This window comes from Trichomycterus rosablanca, chromosome 14, assembly GCF_030014385.1.
Source record: "Trichomycterus rosablanca isolate fTriRos1 chromosome 14, fTriRos1.hap1, whole genome shotgun sequence".
In the NCBI taxonomy this organism is placed as follows: domain Eukaryota; kingdom Metazoa; phylum Chordata; class Actinopteri; order Siluriformes; family Trichomycteridae; genus Trichomycterus; species Trichomycterus rosablanca.
In genome coordinates this window covers 8330533-8354715 of record NC_086001.1, presented here as the reverse complement: position 1 = coordinate 8354715, position 24183 = coordinate 8330533, and the positions used below count along the sequence as shown (strand labels likewise).

General features: G+C 38.5%; 1 protein-coding gene across 1 annotated transcript in view; it reads right to left on the bottom strand.

Moving 5' to 3' along the window:
- The window catches only part of abcc2 (ATP-binding cassette, sub-family C (CFTR/MRP), member 2), a 77472-nt gene extending 59718 nt beyond the window's left edge, over positions 1–17754 (bottom strand). Inside the window, exons 1-8 of the mRNA XM_063008557.1 lie at positions 17322–17754; positions 13943–14116; positions 13468–13611; positions 11632–11772; positions 11409–11531; positions 8186–8241; positions 6552–6786; positions 162–343 (exon numbers count right to left, since the gene is read on the bottom strand). Coding sequence (XP_062864627.1) covers positions 162–343; positions 6552–6786; positions 8186–8241; positions 11409–11531; positions 11632–11772; positions 13468–13611; positions 13943–14116; positions 17322–17363 — 1097 coding nt within the window. The 5' untranslated portion in view covers positions 17364–17754. The remainder of the gene's footprint in view (positions 1–161; positions 344–6551; positions 6787–8185; positions 8242–11408; positions 11532–11631; positions 11773–13467; positions 13612–13942; positions 14117–17321) is intronic.
- Between the last annotated feature and the right edge of the window lie 6429 nt (positions 17755–24183).

Below are 24183 nucleotides of genomic sequence, written 5' to 3'. Positions count from 1 at the left end.
TTGGTTCAAAAATGACAAAATAAATGTTGTGGTCATAATGACCCTGACATACTGTCTTTATACAAGAAAACTCCTTAAGTGTTAATCTGTAGAAACGTCTGCTGATGCAAATGGCTCCATATGTCTTCGATGAATTCAAATTAATAAAAAATGTGACTCACTTGAGAAGCTGTGGACTCGCAAATGCCAGAAGGTCTTGTAAAAGTTTGAAGATAGCGGATTCGAAAAGCACCCATTTGAATGTTTTAGTAATAGTGGGCACCAGCCAGGAATCAGGATAGTCTGTGTCTTTATCCTTTTTCTCTTTCTTTTTTTTCTTCTTGGCCTGTTCTCCTTTCTCCTCCTAATTACAAAATTAAAAAGGGGAGGCCAGTTGTGCAAGGTTAATACAAGCCACAATGCAATAAAAAGATGTAATTATTAATGTCAGTAACAATGTTCTTAGAAAAAACTTGCATAATAATGTAATCATGCTTGATTATACAGTAACGTGATCGTTTTAACTTTGCACTGCCAGCAATTATCAGAGATGCTGTCAATTTTAGTAAAGGTTTTAAGACCTTTATGATTGTTTTAAAGAGGCCTGTATAGTAACAAATGATGTGTCCAATCAGACACAATGGTTTGCGGTGACAGGTCTTTATGATCTCAAGGCTTGTAATGTGATCAAAAATATGTCCTGTGTCTACGATGGCATTTTTGTTCATACATATTTTTAGGGTATATAATGTACAGTATATGCAATTTGTGTGTATATATGTTGTAGATATAATATACACTATATATAATATACTGTGCATATACAATTAGTATTATTATATATATAGTGTACATCAGTGGTGTATAGTAACGAAGTAATAATACTTCGTTACAGTACTTAAGTAGTTTTTTGAAGTATTTGTACTTTACTGGAGTATAAAATTTTTTGGCAACTTTCACTTTTACTCCACTACATTTTCCAAAGAAATTGTGTACTTTTACTCCGTTACATTCACTGTATGTAAATTTGTTACTCGTTACTACAAAATGAAAGTGAAATGATGTGAGATGTGTGACGGACTGCACGCTGGTTTGGTGAATCTGCGCTTGTGAGTTAGACGGTGGTTAAACACATTAATGCGCATGTGCAAACGTTCTCTAAAAGCTATCGGAGTTTTCTAAAAGTGTGTCGTTCACCCAAAGACACGCAAATATGGAGATTTCAGAAGCTCCAACACACTGATGTAAGTTAATAATGATTAACAAAGTAAAGCTGCAGCATCAGCGTTTTTTAAATATTATTAGCATTAACATTGTTCAGATATTTACTTTCGAACCACAAATAAAACGTTTCATAAATCATTAAATTTGTTTGGAATTCATTGACTGCAAAAACTCACCTACGGACAAATATTTCCTCAGATAACTTCTGTATTAGACCAGAGGAGAGATTCATGGTGCTGAGGAACATGCAGCACGTCTTTAACCCTTTAATCATCTCAACAAGAACTCAACTTATCCAACTTATTATTAATGATTCCATTTGAAGCTGTTGGCTTCAAGTTAGAAATGGTGTTTTCTTAAAGTAAGAAGACCAATATTTTTTTAGTTTAACACATGCCATTCAGTGAGTAGATACAGCCCAAAAAAGATTATTTAAATACAGCTTATTTTACTCAAATATTTTGATTTAAAATAATGGTTGAACAGATCATTAAAGGGATAAAAGTGCCACACGTTTTGTTAAACTCTCCTGAGTTTTGCTTTAAATTAATTATGGCAAAATTATTTTTTTGTTATTGAAATATACTACCCAAATAAAAAAATGGGACAGTATAGAAAATGCAAATAAAATAGATGCAGTGTTTCTTACATTTACATCGACTCACATTCTAAAAACGTTGGAACAGGAACATTTAGGGCTAGTAATAAGTTAAAAAAACAACTAAATAATGTCATGATTTCAAACAGGTGATGTCAACAGTTGATTGTGATCATGAATTGGCACAAATCATGTTCAGATGAAAGGAAAAAAACAGGTTAATTGTTAAGGTGGTTTACAGGCTTAAAAGAACAATCTTTATATTTAAAATGACCGCTTCCATGTATACTACCAGCATTTACTTTTACTTCTACTTTTAATACTTAAGTACATTTAATATAAAATTACTTTTGATACTTAAGTACATTAAACATCAGATACTTTTAGACTTTTACTCAAGTTATATTCTAAAAGGTGACTTTTACTAAATTTCTGGTAAGATGCATGCCGCTCATTCTGAGTAATCGAAGCATTGATTGAAAGGGGGTTGTTCAAAATAATAGCAGTGAGGAGTTCAATTGGTGAAGTCATTCATTCTGCAGAAGAACGGGTGTCAATTTAGGCCCTTATTTAAGGTAGGAGGGTTGCAAATGTTGCACAGGTTGGTCATAGCACATTTCCTTTTGAAATACTGGGTAAAATGGGTTGTTCCAGACTTTGTACTGATGAACAGAGTACTTTGATTAAAAAGTTGATAGTAGAGGGAAAAAACATACAGAGAAGTGCAGCAAATTATTGGCTGCTCAGCTAAAATGATCTCAAATGCCTTAAAGTGAAAACCAAAACCTGAAAGACGCAGAAGGAAGCGTGGAACTGCTGTTCAAATGGATTGAAGAATAGCCAAAATAGCAAAGGCTCAGCCAGTGATCACCTCCAGAAAGATCAAGGAACATCTGGAGTTACCAGTGAGTACAGAAGATGATTAAGTGAAGCCAATTTACCAGCAAGAACTCCTGCAAAGTCCCGTTGTTAAGAAAAAGACATGTCCTGATTGAATGGGTTAACATTTGCCAAGGAACACATTGACTGGTCCAAAGAGAAATGGCTCAACATTTTGTGCACTGATGAAAGCAAAATTTTTCTTTTTGGGTCTAGTGGCCGTAGACAGTATGTGAGACAACCCTCGAGCACTGAATTCAAGCCACAGTTCACTGTGAAGGTAGTAAAGCACGGTGGTACAAAATGATGATATGGGGATGTTTTTCATACCATGGTGTTACGCCTATTTATCACAGACGAGGGATCATGGATCAGTTTAAATATATCATACTTGAGGAGATCATGTTGCCCTATGTCGAAGAAGAAATGTCCTTAAAATGGGTTTCAACAAGACAATGACCCAAAACATCTTGGTTACAGACAAACAAGATTGAGGTAATAGAGTGGCCAGCCCAATCCTCTGACTTCAATCCCATAGAGAACTTGTGTTCTGACATCTGAAACACATTTTTTGAGGCAAAACCCAAAATTGCAGAAGAACTGTGGAATGTAGTGTAATCATCCTGGACTGGAATACCTGTTCAGAGGTGCCAGAAGTTGGTCGACTCCATGCAACACAGATCTCAGAAACAATTGTTATGCCACTAAATATTAGTTCAGTAATTTAAAGTAAAGTGAAACCTCAAACATTTTTTCAATTTATACAGACATTTTTTGAGTTTTTAAAGAAAAATGCTGGCACTGCTATTTTTTTGAGCAGCCTGATATTATTTTTTCATAACTTTCTGTAAAGGATTAACACTAACTAGCTACATTTTGTTAATGTTTTGATTTAGAATTGAAAGTGTAGTATTTTCAGTGCATTTGCATTTATGGAAATAAAAGTTATTATAATGATTTTGCGCTTCATTCACTTTTTTTTAAATCACTGCTATTTTTTTGAACACCACTGTATATATAGTGTAGATAGTGTATATATCAAAGTTAATCAAAATGGCTGAAGACAGAAGGATGTACAGAGCTACTATCCACCGTGTCGCCATGGAGCATTAATGATCACAAAGGCCAGGAGAGAGAGAGTATGTATATATAATGTACAGTATTCTGTGCATATACAGTGGGGCCAAAAAGTATTTAGTCAGCCACTGATTGTGCAAGTTCTCCTCTTTAGAAAGATGAGAGAGGTCTGTAATTTTCATCATTGGTACACTTCAACTATGAGAGACAAAATGAGAAAAAAAAATCCAGGAAATCACATTGTAGGATTTTTAAAGAATTTATTTGTAAATTGTGGTGGAAAATAAGTATTTGGTCAATAACAAAAGTTCAACTCAATACTTTGTAACATAACCTTTGTTGGCAATGACAGAGGTCAAACGTTTCCTGTAAGTCTTCACCAGGTTTGCACACACTGTAGCTGGTATTTTGGCCCATTCCTCCATGCAGATCTCCTCTAGAGCAGTGATGTTTTGGGGCTGTCACTGGGCAACACGGACTCCACACATTTTTTATGGGGTTGAGGTCTGGAGACTGGCTAGGCCACTCCAGGACCTTGAAATGCTTTTTACGGAGCCACTCCTTCGTTGCCCGAGCGGTGTGTTTGGGATCATTGTCATGCTGGAAGACCCAGCCACGTTCCATCTTCAATGCTCTCACTGATGGAAGGAGGTTTTGGCTTAAAATCTCACGATACATGGCCCCGTTCATTCTTCCCTTAACACGGATCAGTCGTCCTGTCCCCTTTGCAGAAAAACAGCCCCAAAGCATGATGTTTCCACCCCCATGCTTCACAGTAGGTATGGTGTTCTTGGGTTCTTCTTCTTCCTCCAAACACGACGAGTTGAGTTTTTACCAAAAAGTTCCATTTTGGTTTCATCTGACCACATGATATTCTCCCAATCCTCTTCTGGATCATGCATATGCTCTCTGGCAAACTTCAGACGGGCCTGGACATGTACTGGCTTAAGCAGGGGGACACGCCTGGCACTGCAGGATTTGAGTCCCTCTCGGCGTAGTGTGTTACTGATGGTAGCCTTTGTACTTTGGTCCCAGCTCTCCGCAGGTTATTCATCAGGTCCCTCCGTGTAGTTCTGGGATTTTTGCTCACCGTTCTCATGATCATTTTGATCCCACGGGATGAGATCTTGACCCCAAGGGAGATTATCAATGGTCTTGTATGTCTTCCATTTTCTTACAATTGCTCCCACAGTTGATTTATTCACACCAACCTGCTTGCCTATTGTAGATTCCCTCTTCCCAGCCTGGTGCAGGTCTACAATTTTCTTCCTGGTGTCCTTCGACAGCTCTTTGGTACTGGCCATGGTTGAGTTTGGGAGTCTGACTGTTTGAGGCTGTGGACAGGTGTCTTTTATACAGATAACGAAGTCAAACAGGTGCCATTAATACAGGTAACGAGTGGAGGACAGAAGAGCTTCTTAAAGAAGAAGTTACAGGTCTGTGAGAGCCAGAAATCTTGCTTGATTGTTATTGACCAAATACTTATTTTCCACCATAATTTATGAATAAATTCTTAAAAAATCCTACAATGTGATTTCCTGGATTTTTTTTTCTCATTTTGTCTCTCATAGTTGAAGTGTACCTATGATGAAAATTACAGACCTCTCTCATCTTTCTAAGTAGGAGAACAGTGGCTGACTAAATACTTTTTGACCCCACTGTACATACAGTAAAATTATATATAGTGTACATACATACATACGGTGCTGTGCTGGGGTGGCAGCATTAAAAAGAAAGACGAAGCAAGACTGGACAAACTGATTAGACGAGCTGGTGCAGTGGTAGGCATTGAACTGGAACCACTGGTAACAGTGGCAGAAAAGAGGACACTGTGTAAACTCTATTCTATCATGGACAATGTCAGTCACCCACTGTATACAGTGATTACTAAACAAAGGAGCATGTTCAGTGACAGGCTGCTGTCTCAGAGCTGCTCCACGGACAGGCTTAGAAAGTCATTCGTACCCAGAGCCATTAGGCTCTACAACTCCACCAGGCAGGGACGGCTGACTGTAGCTAAAGAGTGAGGGTTTCTAGTGTAGCCATGTGTGTACGTACTTGTATGCACTTGTATGCATGTGCAGGTGTATATATATGTATGTATATATGTACAGAATATATGTGTGTATGTATTTGCATATGTGTACATGAGTATATATGTGTATGTATTTGCATGTGTGAATATGTATGTATATGAGTGTATGTGTATGTATATACAGTATATGGCTATATTGGCCTCATTGTGCAATATTGTCACATGTCACTTTACTATTTAATAATTTAATTACTATTCAATTTTTACACTAGCAATATACCTCATGCATCATTACAGTTACCAGTTTTTCATTTTATGTTAATCACAAGAAAGACTCGATTCAATTTTTTCTTTTCTGTTTGCTTTTGTTTTGTTTCGTACTGTTAATTATTTGTTGTACTATGCTACTGGGGCTTTAATTTCCTTCGGGATCAATAAAGTATCTATCTATCTATCTATCTATCTATCTATCTATCTATCTATCTATCTATCTATCTATCTATCTATCTATCTATCTATCTATCTGTCTGTCTATCTGTCTATCTACATAATGTTTATAGTGTATTTACTATGTTTATATTGTATATATATTGTGTTGATATATAATGTGTATATATAATGTATATTGTGCGTATACATTTAGCATAATACAAAAATAAACTGAAAATGACATTTGAAATGCACATTAAACAGATGATTAAAAGCAGACAATATTTGCACTAGCAACATCAAAAATAGTAACGTTATTATATCACTCACCATGACCAGGACGTCCTGACTGACTCCTTTAGCCAGGCTATTCTGATTAGGATCAGAACTCTGCACTGATTTTTTTTTCTTGTTTAGTTTCTTTTGGAGTCTCTGACGAGCTTTCTTTAGCTCTACGTTCATGATGTCGTCAAACTTCTGGCTGATGTAGCTTGTGGTGTCCTCATTATTTAACTCCCACATGTCCTCCTGAACCAGCGGCCTCTTGAAGCCATTGATGACCATCCTTGAAGAGACATTTATGCATTTTTAAAACCATGTTGTTACTGAACTCACTCCTTTTCTTAACCGTTTATCCAATTAGGGTCGGGGAGGAGGTGTGCTGGAGCCTATCCCAGCTTTTCAATGGGCGCATAGCACACAGTAACACCCTGAGCGCCAGTCCATCGCAGGGCAGACACACATACACACACCCATTCATCTATAGGGCAAATCAGTGTCTCTAATTAACCTGACTGCGTGTTTTTGGACTGTGGGCGGAAACCGGAGCTCCCGGAGGAAACCCACGCGGACACGGGGAGAACATGCAAACTCTGCACAGAAAGGACCCAGACCGCTCCGTCTGGGGATCGAATCCAGGACCTTCTTGCTGTGAGGTGACAGTGCACCCACTGAGCCACTGTGCCGCCCTTGTTGCTGTACACGAGTATAATTTGAGAATATTTGTATTTTAACTACGTTTCTTACGTAACTTATGTTTGCCAACGTAAACTTCAGCTACAGAGCACTTTAAAAAGGCTTTATTAAGGTTTCTTTCAACATAATGCTCCACTGTTTGCAGAGAAGCCACATATCATTATGATCCTCCACACACCACTGTGGGTGCAGTGTTTTGGGGCTCATGTAGACTAAAGGTAAAAAATGAAGAGGATTGTGGTACAGTTTATTGTTTTTCACAATGTATTTGTTGTTCCTGCTGCTTTTAGGCCAACCTGCATTTCATGCTGGTCCCTTTTACCATTCCTCATCATAATTCTGAGAGCATATTGTAAAGATCATGTTCAGCACACCTACTGACATGAATGTTGTTGCTCTTTGTATAAAAGTTTTGCCCTCTGGGAATTAAAAAATGAATTTAAATTCAAATCAAATAATTAATCTTTGCAATCAGACAGTGGGTGGTTTTTAATGAAGTTTAAGCCTCATTTCATCGTTTTTGCTTCTGGTTTGCATTGAAGAAATTTTTAAAAGTACAAACCCAATTCAAAAACAAGAATTAATTAATAATTATTTAATTAATAGACCTGTTCATTTGCAATTGCATGCTCTATAATACATGCAAAAACACTCTATTTTTGCTTCACTTGTTCACACAGGTACATTGCTAAGCTGATTTAATAAGCACTGAGCCATGAAGGACTGAGCAGCCTTGATATTCCTGCATGTGATGGTCCTCAGCTCTCAAAATAGCAGTGCGTACATGATTGGTTGACAGTGTTATATATGACCTTTCGTGATCTAGAAGCAGCTAACTTTTTATATCATTCTAATGAGATCATGAGGCACACAGACCAATCTGTTGTGCCATGAGTTGAAGCAAAAATAAGCAGTACAGGGTTTATGAGCGGTACCCCGACTGTCTTTCCTTACAGTGTTGTGTCAGTGACGATGTGATTAAATCTTACCGGTTGAACCAGTTGAAGGTAATTCGGCTGAGAAAGGCAGCACCAGCTTCAGGGTTCTGCAGTAATGAAGAACAAAGAAGGTTTCAGTTCAAAAAGCCAAAATGTCAGTGGAGCCATAACAATGGAGAGAAGTTTGATTATAGGAGGCTCAAAATAGAATGGCAGACTGATGATAATTTCTTGCTTACCAAACAATATTAATTATACCTCTTTATATATATAAGGGTGGGCCATTTATATGGATACACCTAAATAAAATGGGAATGGTTGGTGATATTAACTTCCTGTTTGTGGCACATTAGTATATGGGAGGGGGAAACTTTTCAAGATGGGTGGTGACCATGGTGGCCATTTTGAAGTCGGCCATTTTGGATCCAACTTTAGTTTTTTCAATGGGAAGAGGGTCATGTGACACATCAAACTTATTGAGAATTTCACAAGAAAAACAATGGTGTGCTTGGTTTTAACGTAACTTTATTCTTTTATGAGTTATTTACAAGTTTCTGACCACTTATAAAATGTGTTCAAAGTGCTGCCCATTGTGTTGGATTGTCAATGCAACCCTCTTATCCCACTCTTCACACACTGATAGCAACACCGCAGAAGAAATGCTAGCACAGGCTTCCAGTATCCGTAGTTTCAGGTGCTGCACATCTCGTATCTTCACAGCATAGACAATTGCCTTCAGATGACCCCAAAGATAAAAGTCTAAGGGGGTCAGATCGGGAGACCTTGGGGGCCATTCAACTGGCCCACGGCGACCAATCCACTTTCCAGGAAACTGTTCATCTAGGAATGCTCGGACCTGACACCCATAATGTGGTGGTGCACCATCTTGCTGGAAAAACTCAGGGAACGTGCCAGCTTCAGTGCATAAAGAGGGAAACACATCATCATGTAGCAATTTCAAATATCCAGTGGCCTTGAGGTTTCCATTGATGAAGAATGGCCCCACTATCTTTGTACCCCATATACCACACCATACCATACATTTTTGTGTTCCAACAATCTTGGAGGGATCTATCCAATGTGGGTTAGTGTCAGACCAATAGCGGTGGTTTTGTTTGTTAACTTCACCATTCACATAAAAGTTTGCCTCATCACTGAACAAAATGTTCTGTGTAAACTGAGGGTCCTGTTCCAATTTTTGTTTTGCCCATTCTGCAAATTCAGTGCGCCGATCTGGGTCATCCTCGTTGAGATGCTGCAGCAGCTGGAGTTTGTAAGGGTGCCATTTGTGAGTAGCTAATATCCGCCGAAGGGATGTTCGACTGATGCCACTCTCCAGTGACATGCGGCGAGTGCTACGCTGTGGGCTCTTGCTGAATGAAGCTAGGACAGCCACTGATGTTTCTTCATTAGTGACAGTTTTCATGCGTCCACATTTTGGCAAATCCAACACTGAACCAGTTTCACGAAACTTGGCAAGCAGTTTGCTAACTGTAGCATGGGAGATGGGTGGTCTCGTAGGGTGTCTTGCATTGAAATCTGCTGCAATGACCCAGGTACTGCGTTCACCAGACATCAACACAATTTCTATCCGCTGCTCACCCGCTCCTCACGTATTAACCTCTGCGACATGTCAATGGCTGTAAACAAAGAGATGCTTGTAAATAACTCATGAAAGAATAAAGTTACGTTAAAACCAAGCACACCATTGTTTTTCTTGTGAAATTCTCAATAAGTTTGATGTGTCACATGACCCTCTTCCCATTGAAAAAACTAAAGTTGGATCCAAAATGGCCGACTTCAAAATGGCCGCCATGGTCACCACCCATCTTGAAAAGTTTCCCCCCTCCCATATACTAATGTGCCACAAACAGGAAGTTAATATCACCAACCATTCCCATTTTATTTAGGTGTATCCATATAAATGGCCCACCCTGTATATATACCAGCTTCACCACTGCACCACCACTTAACCACTGACAGGTGAAGTGAATAGCACTGATTATCTCTTCATCATGGCGTGTTAGTGGGTGGGATATATTAGGCAGCAAGTGAACATTTTATCCTCAAAGTTGATGTTAGAAGCAGGAAAAATGGGCAAGTGTAAGAATTTGAGCAAGTTTGACAAGGGCCAAATTGTGCTGGCTAGACGACTGGGTCAGAGCATCTCCAAAACTGCAGCTCTTGTAGGGTGTTCAGTATCTATCAAAAGTGGTCCAAGGAAGGAACAGTAATAAACCGGTGACAGGGTCATGGGCAGCACATGGGGAGCAAAGGCTGGCCCGTGTGGTCCGATCCGACAGATGAGCTACTGTAGCTCAGACTGCTGCAGAAGTTAATGCTGGTTCTGATAGAAAGGTATCCGAATACACAGTGCATGATAGTTTGTTGCATATGAACTATGAACTATGGCTGCAGACAAGTCAGGATGCCCTTGCTGACCCCTGTCCATCGTCAAAAGCGCCAACAATGGGCACATGAGCATCGGAACTGGACCATGGAGCAATGGAAAAAGGTGGCCTGGTCTGATGAATCATGTTTTCTTTTGCATCACGTGGATGGCCGGGTGGGGAACACATGGCACCAGGATGCAGTATGGAAACAAGGCAAGCCTGGGTTGTTTTAGCAGTAATAGGGGGACCAACACAATATTAGGATGGTGGTCATAATGTTATGCCTTGACATTAATAACTAATTTTATGCTGCTTTAATCCCAAAATATTTCTATTGTAAAATATAGATCTAGATAACTGTATGTGAAGATTTTATTGGGATACAGATTTTCTGCAATATTTTTGAGCTGTATGACTCTTAACATATACTTTTAAAGATGGGACGGAAAAGCCAGAACTGTCAGATCAAGCTCAGCAGAACCATAAAAAACTTATCTGTTATGAAATGGAACGCCTTGCAAACACACTCAAGCATTATCATAGACTTACAGAATGCAGCACAAGAAAAAGACATTTGACCATGTGGTCAGGAGCGAAATACAGTTCGTTTTAAAGTAAGGGCTTCCCTCTTGCATGGCAGCTTGTTGACTGTGGACAGTCTCATCCAGCTGGTAATACATCTGGTTTTCTCAACTAATTCCTACTCATCATAATATTAGAGTTTGAACTTTACTAATGACTGTGGCAAGACACTGTAGCATGAAACATGTACTATTTTAATTTCCTATCAGTTAATTTCCCTGAGGGGATCAATAAAGTCTTATCTTATCTTACTATGCTATGCTACGTTTGCTATACTATACTACACATAATGTTTTTACCTGTTTTGCCACATCCTTAAAGTTGGATGGAACATCAGCAATGGCTGACAGGACCAGTGCAACCAGCTGCAACCCAAAAGCAATGTAGAACAGACAAAATCTGGGAAGATCTGCTATCTGCTCCTGATAACACACACAAAAATCCAAAAAATACAAAAATTCTAATGACTGACAGCTGATCAGAAATAGGCACTGATAATTCACAGTAGATATGAATCAGTACCTGTTTTATTGCATCTCTCAGTAGGGACTGGAACGGAAAGATCATGCAGATAATCAGCAGCAACCAGAAAATGAATAGTCTGGTAGAATCAACAGCTCTCTCCTTACGTCTCACAGCTTCCTGCATTAACATCACCAGCACCTACACACCGGATATTAGCAGAAGAATGCATTTAGAGACAAGCATTAGCAACATTTCGTACCTGACTAACCATTTCTGCATGAGACTGCTTTTTAATAATCGTATGATTTCTAATCAGACAGGAAATGACCATGTTTTGTTGAACCTTTAAAAAAAAAGGAGATCAGTAAAGTTAACTGGCCATCACATGTTATATATGTTTTACTGGCATTAACAAAACCACCTAATAGCCCACCTAACAATAATAATAATAATAATTATTATTATTATTATATTATAATGATATTATTATAATAAAAACAACAGTAATAATAATAATAATAATAATAATAATAATAATAATAATAGTAAATAACAATAATAACACTACTAGAACTAAAACTCCTACTACTAATAATAACAATAATAACAGCAATACTTCTACTAATACTACTAATTACTACTAATAATAATAATAGTAAATAACAATAATAACAATACTAGAACTCCTCCTCCTCCTACTACTACTACTACTAATAATAATAATAATAATAACAACAACAATACTAGAACTTCTCCTACCACTTCTACTACTACTACTACTACTACTAATAATAATAATAATAATAATAATAATAATAACAATAATAATAGAAATAATAATAATAATAACAATAATAATAATAATAATAATAAAATAATAATAATAACAATACTACTATTACAATAACTACTACTACTACAACTAATTGATTGATTGCATAGAAAATTGCACTTTCGACTACAGAGGTAAAAAATGTGTAGCATCTTGCTGCATACATTGAAGGACCTGAGCCTCCTTAAAAAAAATAAAGTCTGCAACAAAAAAAATTTAGTCTAATAATAGTAATAATAATTATAAAAATAATAATAATAAAATACTACTACTACTACTACTACTACTACTACTACCACTACTACTAATAATAATAATAACAATATTGAAGTGAGAAGCAGAACAACAGTGAGGGAGAGTAAAACAACAAGACTGAACAGTAAAGTGACGAGAGAGTAAGAAAGAAGTTTAAAGTAAAGTTGAATTAAAATGAAAAGATTGTGGGGGAGAGTTTCAATTTTGGGAGCAGCAGCACTGAAAGATCTATCGCCCACTGACACAAGTCTTGTACGTGGGCCCGCCAGAAGTTCAATGCAAGAAGATCTGATTGAGCTAGAAGAACAGCTAGAGGACATATCTCACAAGTTAGATTTAGGGCTTCAAAAATAAGCAAGAGGGGGAAATGAGGACATTTAACAGCATTTACTAAAACCTAAAATGTTTTAGGCAAAGTGATACCCTGCATAAGCCAGTCCTTACTTACCAAGTGATTTTACATACAGCTATAAGTAAGTAAGTAAGTAAGTAAGTAAATTTGATTTATAAAGCACTCTTAAAACAACTTACGTTGACCAAAGTGCTGTACATCGAACATTATGTTAAAAAAGTAAGAACCAAATAAAAATACAGAGTAAGAGAGAAAAAAATAAATAAAAGAAATAACTATAAAACTTTAATAAAATACATACACAATCACATAATATAAAAATAAATACAGAAAAAAAATCTGGGCTTTACTCAGACCTGAACCTGTCTTTCAATATACCAGAATTTGCTGATTAAAAAAAATAAATAAAAGAAATCAATCTGGATTTGAAAATCCTAACAGGTTGTCAGCTTACCCACGAGACCGCAAATATCGCCGGATTGACGTAAAGCACCACAGGATTTTTCTGAGCTGATGATTCACTCGACGGCCCGTAATCTTCACCGAGGGTAAGAGCAAGTCCAGCAACAGCTGTCAGGAGCAGAAGCCCTGTTAGGGTCTGATAGGAAAATAAGATTTGATCAGTTAACTTGGTAAATATCTGTCAAGATAAAGTACACGCACGAAAAGGTCTTTTTAAACTTTTAGAGCTATATTTTAATTGTATTGTTGTTGTAGTGATACAGACCATCCATTAACACACTACAGACAAGAGTAAAAACTGCTAACAACCAAATACTAAAACTTCAACAAAATATGTCCATATACATATTGCTAAAGGAGTCACACAATTTATAACTAAGGGGCTTAACCCAGCTCACCTGTCACAATTAATCCAGGAGGAACTACAGACATTCATACATATAAGTAACAGTCTGTATGGGTTCTACCTGCTTGCTTATGTAGATCTTGGTTAAAGGGATTTTGGGAGCTTTTTTCCTGAAGAGAACTGCCAAATGTGTTGGCGCACAGAGCCACAGGAAACCCAGCGGCAACCACACCAACACTGTTCTCTGAAAACATACTGGCAGGTCTGGATCCAGCCGGTCCAGGAACGATGCATTCTGAAATGTCCATGCACACACACACATACACACACACAAATTACACCAAACACTCTGATGCTGTATGTACCCTAGTATAGATTATTGACCATTATCTGCATTATGTGCAGTACGCAGCCAAAAGAATGTGGTCGACCTGACAATAAGCTTGTACGACAACCAATTTCAAAACCATGAGCATTGAGAAGGAAGCAAGAAAGATCCTCTGTCCCTTCCAAACTTAAAATTCAAACCATGTATTTATGGACTTCACTTTTTGCCCAGGGGAACAATTATGCTAGAACAGGTAAGTGCTGTCTATAAACTGTAGATCATTTAGTCTAATTGATTTTATACATCTATTAGACATATGTCAAACCAATTAATATGAAGGGTGTCCACATTGATTTGACTATATAATGTACCTCTGAATAGTACCTGACATCTACTGTACATTAGCTACAGACAAAAAATGAAGAACTTGGTTCTCATTAAGTTTACATGCTGTAATTATGTATGTTGTCTTTAAATAAAATAAAAAAACATTAAACAATTAGGTGCTAAAATGCAAAAATAGAGGAAATCAGATAAGGGTCTTATTAATGTTATTATTTTACACCGACCAGGCATAACATAATGACCACTGACAGGTGAAGTTAATACTGTAACACTGATTATCTCTTTATCACGGCACCTGTTAGTGGGTGGGATATATTAGGCAGCAAGTGAACATTTTATCCTCAAAGTTGATGTGTTAGAAGCAGGACAAATAAACAAGCATAAGGATTTGAGCGAGTTTGACACTGGACAAATTGTGATGGCTAGATGACTGGGTCAGACCATCTCCAAAACTGTAGCTCTTGTGGGGTGTTCCTGCTCTGCAGTGGTCAGTATCTATCAAAAGTGGTCCAAGGAGGGAACAGTGGTAAACCGGCGACAGGGTCATGGGCGGCCAAGGCTCATTGATGCACGTGGGGAGTGAAGGCTGGCTCGTGTGGTCCGATCCAACAGACAATCAGAATCAGAAATACTTTATTGATCCCAGAGGGAAATTGCAGTTCTTACAGTAGTACTAATAATTAAAAACAGTAGTAATAATTTAAAACAAGAAAAAAGAAAAAGAAAATTTTGCAAATAGAAAGTTAAAAAGTTATTTTACACATAATTAAAATACTTACATTATTATTATTTCACGTATAAATAACGAATATTGCACAGATGATCCATAGTGTCACAAGTTACTGTAGCTCAAATTGCTGTAGAAGTTAATGCTGGTTCTGATAGAAAGGTGTCAGAATACACAGTGCATCACAGTTGAAGGGCTGTTTTGGCAGCAAAAGGGGGGCCAACATAATATTAGGAAGGTGGTCATAATGTTATGCCTGATCTGTGTATATTAACACATATCCTAAAGTACCGTTATAAGCAAACATTTTTAATAAAAAAAAAATTAAAACAAAAAAAATATCAGGTGGTTTGATATACATGAAGTAAAACACGATCAATCCTTTTTTTTCTGACTGATTTCTTGAAACACATTGTGTTGTTAAATGATTCATTCACATCTTTCCTAAGTTTACTGTTTATTAAGCTAAGAGGCACCAAGTTTACATACTCATGTATTACCATTTTAACTACTAGAATGATTTTGTAAGAGTTAAGCAGAGTGAATAAGTGAACCAATTACATAATTATCTTTGCAACCTTTAAACCACGTCAATGAAAAATCTCTTATGTAATCATTCACTGTAGAGACAAATTTTATGTTAGAATTAACAATTTATTTTAATATTTTATTAGTAAAAAACATGCACATTCACCGTGTAGCAGGCTAAATATTTTGCAAGTCATGGTGCAGTCATATCAATAAGATCAAAGGTTCAGAGCAGATTCCCCCACCCCCCATAACCACCCCACCACCAAACCCTCATGCTAACTAACAGCATGGCATCCTCATGCCTAATTCTTAATAGTCACCTTTTCTTTGAAAGCATTAAATACGTAAATTATTGTTGTTGTTACTAATAATAATAACTAAATTATATATATATATATATGGGAGTAAATGAGTAAGACTGCGGTGCCCTTTAACACCTTATATATACACTGATCAACCATAACATTAAAATCACCTCCTTGTTTCTACATTCACTTGTTCATTTTATCAGCTTCACTTACCATATAAGAGCACTTTGCCGTTCTACAATTACTGACTGTAGTCCATCTGTTTCTCTATATATCTTTTTAACCTACTTTCACCTTGTTCTTCAATGGTCAGGACCCCCACAGGACCACCACAGAGCAGGTATTATTTAGGTGGTGGATCATTCTCAGCACTGCAGTGACACTGACATGGTGGTGGTGTGTTAGTGTGTGTTGTGCTGGTATAAGTGGATCAGACACAGCAGTGCTGCTGGAGTTTTTAAATATCATGTCCACTCACTGTCCACTCTATTAGACACTCCTTCCTAGTTGGTCCACCTGGTAGATGTAAGGTCAGAGACGATCGCTCATCTATTGCTGCTGTTTGAGTTGGTCATCTTCTAGACCTTCATCAGTGGTCACAGGACGCTGCCCACGGGGGGCCATTGGCTGGAAGTTTTTGGTTGGTGGACTATTCTCAGTCCAGCAGTGACAGTGAGGTGTTTAAAAACTCCAGCAGCATTGCTGTGTCTAATCCACTCATACCAGCACAACACACACTAACACACCACCACCATGTCATGATCCACCACCCAAATAATATCTACTTTGTGGTGGTCCTGTGAGAGTCCTGACCATTGAAAGACATCATGAAAGAGGGCTAACAAAGCATCCAGAGAAACAGATGGACTACAGTCAGTAATTGTAGAACTACAACGAGCTTCCATATGGTAAGTAGAGCTGATAAAATGGACAGTAAGTGTAGAAACAATGAAGTGGTTTTAATGTTATGGCTGATCGGTGTTTATAAAACATATATAACACACACATACATATATATATATTACAGTTTATTTAAACTTAAAGTACAACACAATTTAAAATTAGATATTTTAAATATATTTTTATATCTGTCCCTATATTTAAATATGAACTATATGAAATATAAAATAAAAAAACACATATACTTGAATGTTTTTTTTTTCAGTCTAAGTTTTGTCATTTCAAACCCTGTTTGTACACTAATGTAACCAAAGAGTTTCCAAGTCTCTGCCAACAAAAACAATTATGTTGCAAGACTCACCCAAAAAGTCGACCCACAGTACTCGTCCAGGGCCGCAGACATACTTGTGCCCTTCTTGATGAGCTGCTTGTAGGAACAATGCTCCTTGTAAAAGACAAATACACAGCAATCGCTAATCGGGATTCCTATAAATCTTATATGTCACTATATGTGACTTCCCAAGAAGTTCTGAGTGGTTAAATGTAGATTCAGGTCATTCTTAACTGCGTTCGACAGATGACTCATTTCTCTTCAGCAAATTCCTGGTTGTGGGTTAGGACAGCTTCACAGCCATAAAACTCCAGAGGAACTTCTGCCGTGGACTCCTCACGAGACAGTGAAGTTGATTGGCATAGAACCAGTTAATGTTTAACTTCATTTTCCTATTAAGTAACCACTGAATAATCAGAAAGCCAGACTGTCCTGATTATTAAGTATTAAAGGATGATCAGGATCCAATTTTCGGCAGTATATTTAAGCCTAACTTTTAATGAAAGTAAAAGAAGTTGAAGGTAACCACATTGTAATCCATTTTATCTGAGAGCACACAAAGTTACACTTTGTTTTAGCAGCTCAGCAGTTTAAAGTCTCATGGTTGTGTGAGAAAATGACAGGAATGGAGAGAGTGTGTTTATTTTATCCACTTCCTTTCGTCATGTCCTGAATTTTTAACTGTAGGGCTTTTGGGAGGGGGCGTTGCACACAAGCCAAACATAACCTTCTGTTCTTGGTTAATTCTTTCCACAAACTTCTGACTCCCTGGTCCACTTCTATGCTTCATCCACTCTACTGTATATTACCTGCTCTGAAATACTCTCAAACCACAAACATTCGCTAGATGTTGTATTGTAGAAAATCTAAATCTTATCGGTTCCTAAAACACTGCTTTCACTGCTGTGTAATGTCATTCTTCCCTCCACTTTAAACCACCATGAAATATGTATTCCAGATGCTCCATTGGGTTCCAGACAGGAAACTTTTGTGTTGATATGTTGTAAACATATAAACAAGCTCATATGATAGTTTGCTAATATAGCTAACTAACACGGCATATCTAGGCACTCCCTAAGAGTATAAGAATTCTTATATTGCCATAGGTATATGGTCATATATCCATTAATGACTTAGTGTTTCAGCAACACCTACTGCTAAAAGATGTAAAAAAAAATCAATTACAGATAAAAAATAATAGGCCTGTCCTGTCTCAGCATGACTTTGCATATTCACTGATCTGCACAGTCATGTTTGCAATTTAAAAGCCCACTATTTCATTTCAATAAATATTAACAAGGAATTATTTTGTATCCAATCTGTTTTAAAAGCAAAGTGAGCATAGTAAAAGACATACCTGGGTATAAGGAGCACACATCCTAAACCCCTTAACATAGTAGTATTATAGTATTATTGAAAAAGTCAACTTTTACCATGTTTCTGCATATGGACAGATTTCTGTTTGGGAAAAGCCTAAGAACGTTTCCAACCCAAAATTTGCCTTGCTTGGTCATATAACTCCAACAAACAGGACACACTTCATTTACCAGGTGCATGCTGTGGTGTAAATGAACACCAGAATGAAATCCAGTTCTTTTTATACCCACCAGATTTAGTAGGTCCTTGAAATCAACCCTCAAGCCATATGTAAATACACTGGACACTTCTGACTGATGTTTCATGAACATCCTGTTCTTAGGTTGCTACATAGTGAAACAATATGGACTATGTTTTCCTTCCTGGATGTCCTGGTTCGTGAAAGAAAAGTGCAAAAAAATACCACAACAATTTGATTTCAGGGCATTAACAAACTACAACAGAAATAAAACTGGTTTTCAATCAATTAAAACCCACATACATGACAAAGTAATAGAAAGTCATTCCCATCATTAAGTGATTTAAAAATGGTATAAACTATATATATATATACTGATCAGCCATAACATTACGACCGCCTCCTTGTTTCTACACTCACTGTCCATTTTATCAGCTCCACTTACCATATAGGAGCACTTTGTAGTTCTACAATTACTGACTGTAGTCCATCTGTTTCTCTACATACATTTTTAGCTTGCTTTCATCCTGCTTTCACCGTTATTTAATGGTCAGGACTCCCACAGGACCACCCCAGAGTAGGTATTATTTAGTGCGGTGACACTGACATGGTGGTGGTGTGTTAGTAAGTGTTGTGCTGGTATGAGTGGATCAGACACAGCAGCGCTGCTGGAGTTTTTAAATACCATGTCCACTCACTGTCCACTCTATTAGACAATCCTACCTAGTTGGTCCACCTTGTAGTTGTAAGGTCAGAGACGATCGCCCGAGTTGGTGATCTTTAAGATCTTCATCAGTGGTCACAGGATGCTGCCCATGGGGCGCTGTTGGCTGGATATTTTTGGTTGTTCTCAGTCCAGCAGTAACAGTGAGGCGTTTAAAATCTCCATCAGCATTGCTGTGTCTTAACCACTCATACCAGAACAACACACCTAACAACTAACACACCACCACCATGTCAATGTCACTGCAGTGCTGAGAATGATTCACCACCTAAATAACACCTGCTCTGTGGTGATCCTGTGGAGGTCCTGACCAGTGAAGAACAGGGTGAAAGCAGGCTAAATAAAGTATGTAAAGAAATAGATAGACTACAGTCAGTAATTGTAGAACTACAAAGTGCTTCAATATGGTAAGTGGAGCTGATAAAATGGAGAGTGAGTGTAGAAACAAGGAGGTGATTTTAATGTTATGGCTGATCGGTGTATGTTTACATCAAACCTTAAGTTAAATTGGCTTCTATAAATAATGTGGTCGTGTACTGGTTTGGAAAAAGTTGTCTTGGTACACACTGCACTTCCTATGATATTGTTGCTGACCACGTGCATTTCCTTATGGCCACAATCTGCCCAGCTTATTATGTTTACTTTCAACATAATAATGCACCATGACACAATTTACAAGCCATCTCACACTGGTTCCATGTACACAACAACATGAGTTCAGCGTGTTGAATCCTTGAGTGTGTTCCTAATAACGTGTTACAATGTTTAACTAACTATGGTACGTACAGTGCATACCACTGTGGTTAAAGGCAACACATTCACCAGGGATTTTTATGGGATCTGAGTCAGAGGTAAACGACTGCCCTTTGGTAATATTTTCACTTAATCATTACATGAAGTTGCATAACACCATGTGGCAGATGACTTTGCAATGACACACTGATGCAGCATTACAAATAAGGCAGGACATCAATACACAATTTGGTGAATTAGCCAGACTTCATGTAGACATCTGAGGCAGACATTTATAGATCTTAAAATCAAAAGTAGAAATCAGACTAGACATATGCTGCTTGTTAAACTTAGCATGTGAGCACACTGCTGGACAAACAACAAAGGTCTGTTTGATCAATAGGATTATTAGTGTAATCAGTCATAAATCCCCTCCTGTAATTTGTATATACAGGGTTCATATACAGGGTTTGTATATACAGATTCTAGTATCCAGTATTCAGATCCCTTGACCTTTTCTACACTTGATGGCATTGTGGATTTCATTTTGATTAATATAATTGCTATTTTACCCATCAATTTACACTTAAAATGTAAATAATAATGATAAAAAAAACTCAGAAATCTATCATTCGTGCCCAGGTGGCACAGCGGGATATTCCACTAGCACACCAGCACCGAGATTCTGAACTCCTCGGTTCAAAACTCGGTGTTGTCACCGGTCGGCAGGGCGCCATCTGGCAGGCATAATTGGCAGTGCCTGCAGCAGATACTAATTGGCCACCGTATCTGCAGGGTGCGGGCCGGACTCTGTGTGTGTGGGTGGGTGGATGGGTCTTCATACGCTGTGTAAGGACCCCGATTGGTGGAAGAGACGCCTGTGCATAGTGCATGGGTGAGAAGAGGAGGGCTGTGCACGTGTCTGAAGAGGCGTGTACAGCGACGTGCTCTCCTCAGATGCAATCTGGTATCTCTCAGCAGCGGAAGACAAAATTGAGTGTGCTAAATCGGGAGGAAAATGGGAGAAAATGCATTAAAAAAAAAAAATCTATTATTCACAAAAATATTAAATCCCCTTGATGATTACTAGCATCACCAGCATAATAACTAAATTCCTGATAAGTGACCAGCAAATGTCAGCAAACCAAAGCAAACACAGGTCAACTAAACTAACAAAACCTGCAAAACTAGCATAAAATGACACTTCAACACTAATAATGATAGTTCACTAGCAAAAACTTTAAGCACAAAACAGCATAACCAGTAAAAACTCAACAATTCTGGAAAAAAAGAACCAACAAAGCTCAAAATAAATGCTGGTTGGTGACCAGCATAACTATAATTTTGTTTTGTTTGTTTAGTAGGATTTTAACGTCATGTTTTACACTTTGGTTACATTCATGACAGGAACGGTAGTTACTCATTACACAAGATTCATCAGGTCATAGGTTTATATCAAACACAGTCATGGACAATTTAGTATCTCCAATTTACCTTACCTTAAAAAATGTTTTGATTATCAAGAGTGAAACAATCAGAAAATACCAAAAACTGCTGTGTATATGTATATATATACAGGGGTTGGACAAAATAACTGAAACACCTGGTTTTAGACCACAATAATTTATTAGTATGGTGTAGGGCCTCCTTTTGCGGCCAATACAGCGTCAATTCGTCTTGGAAATGACATATACAAGTCCTGCACAGTGGTCAGAGGGATTTTAAGCCATTCTTCTTGCAGGATAGTGGCCAGGTCACTACGTGATGCTGGTGGAGGAAAACGTTTCCTGACTCGCTTCTCCAAAACACCCCAAAGTGGCTCAATAATATTTAGATCTGGTGACTGTGCAGGCCATGGGAGATGTTCAACTTCACTTTCATGTTCATCAAACCAATCTTTCACCAGTCTTGCTGTGTGTATTGGTGCATTGTCAACCTGATACACGGCACCGCCATTGGATGCACATGGTCCTCCAGAATGGTTCGGTAGTCCTTGGCAGTGACGCGCCCATCTAGCACAAGTATTGGGCCAAGGGAATGCCATGATATGGCAGCCCAAACCATCACTGATCCACCCCCATGCTTCACTCTGGGCATGCAACAGTCTGGGTGGTACGCTTCTTTGGGGCTTCTCCACACCGTAACTCTCCCGGATGTGGGGAAAACAGTAAAGGTGGACTCATCAGAGAACAATACATGTTTCACATTGTCCACAGCCCAAGATTTGCGCTCCTTGCACCATTGAAACCGACGTTTGGCATTGGCACAAGTGACCAAAGGTTTGGCTATAGCAGCCCGGCCGTGTATATCGACCCTGTGGAGCTCCCGACGGACAGTTCTGGTGGAAACAGGAGAGTTGAGGTGCACATTTAATTCTGCCGTGATTTGGGCAGCCGTGGTTTTATGTTTTTTGGATACAATCCGGGTTAGCACCCGAACATCCCTTTCAGACAGCTTCCTCTTGCGTCCACAGTTAATCCTGTTGGATGTGGTTTGTCCTTCTTGGTGGTATGCTGACATTACCCTGGACACCGTGGCTCTTGATACATCACAAAGACTTGCTGTCTTGGTCACAGATGCGCCAGCAAGACGTGCACCAACAATTTGTCCTCTTTTGAACTCTGGTATGTCACCCATAATGTTGTGTGCATTGCAATATTTTGAGCAAAACTGTGCTCTTACCCTGCTAATTGAACCTTCACACTCTGCTCTTACTGGTGCAATGTGCAATTAATGAAGATTGGCCACCAGACTGGTCCAATTTAGCCATGAAACCTCCCACACTAAAATGACAGGTGTTTCAGTTATTTTGTCCAACCCCTGTATATATATACAGTGTATCACAAAAGTGAGTACACCCCTCACATTTCTGCAAATATTTTATTATATCTTTTCATGGGACAACACTATAGAACTAAAACTTAAATATAACTTAGAGTAGTCAGTGTACAGCTTGTATAGCAGTGTAGATTTACTGTCTTCTGAAAATAACTCAACACACAGCCATTAATGTCTAAATAGCTGGCAACATAAGTGAGTACACCCCACAGTGAACATGTCCAAATTGTGCCCAAAGTGTCAATATTTTGTGTGACCACCATTATTATCCAGCACTGCCTTAACCCTCCTGGGCATGGAATTCACCAGAGCTGCACAGGTTGCTACTGGAATCCTCTTCCACTCCTCCATGATGACATCACGGAGCTGGTGGATGTTAGACACCTTGAACTCCTCCACCTTCCACTTGAGGATGCGCCACAGGTGCTCAATTGGGTTTAGTCCATCACCTTTACCTTCAGCTTCCTCAGCAAGGCAGTTGTCATCTTGGAGGTTGTGTTTGGGGTCGTTATCCTGTTGGAAAACTGCCATGAGGCCCAGTTTTCGAAGGGAGGGGATCATGCTCTGTTTCAGAATGTCACAGTACATGTTGGAATTCATGTTTCCCTCAATGAACTGCAGCTCCCCAGTGCCAGCAACACTCATGCAGCCCAAGACCGTGATGCTACCACCACCATGCTTGACTGTAGGCAAGATACAGTTGTCTTGGTACTTCTCACCAGGGCGCCACCACACATGCTGGACACCATCTGAGCCAAACAAGTTTATCTTGGTCTCGTCAGACCACAGGGCATTCCAGTAATCCATGTTCTTGGACTGCTTGTCTTAAGCAAACTGTTTGCGGCCTTTCTTGTGCGTCAGCTTCCTTCTGGGATGACGACCATGCAGACCGAGTTGATGCAGTGTGCGGCGTATGGTCTGAGCACTGACAGGCTGACCTCCCACGTCTTCAACCTCTGCAGCAATGCTGGCAGCACTCATGTGTCTATTTTTTAAAGCCAACCTCTGGATATGACGCCGAACACGTGGACTCAACTTCTTTG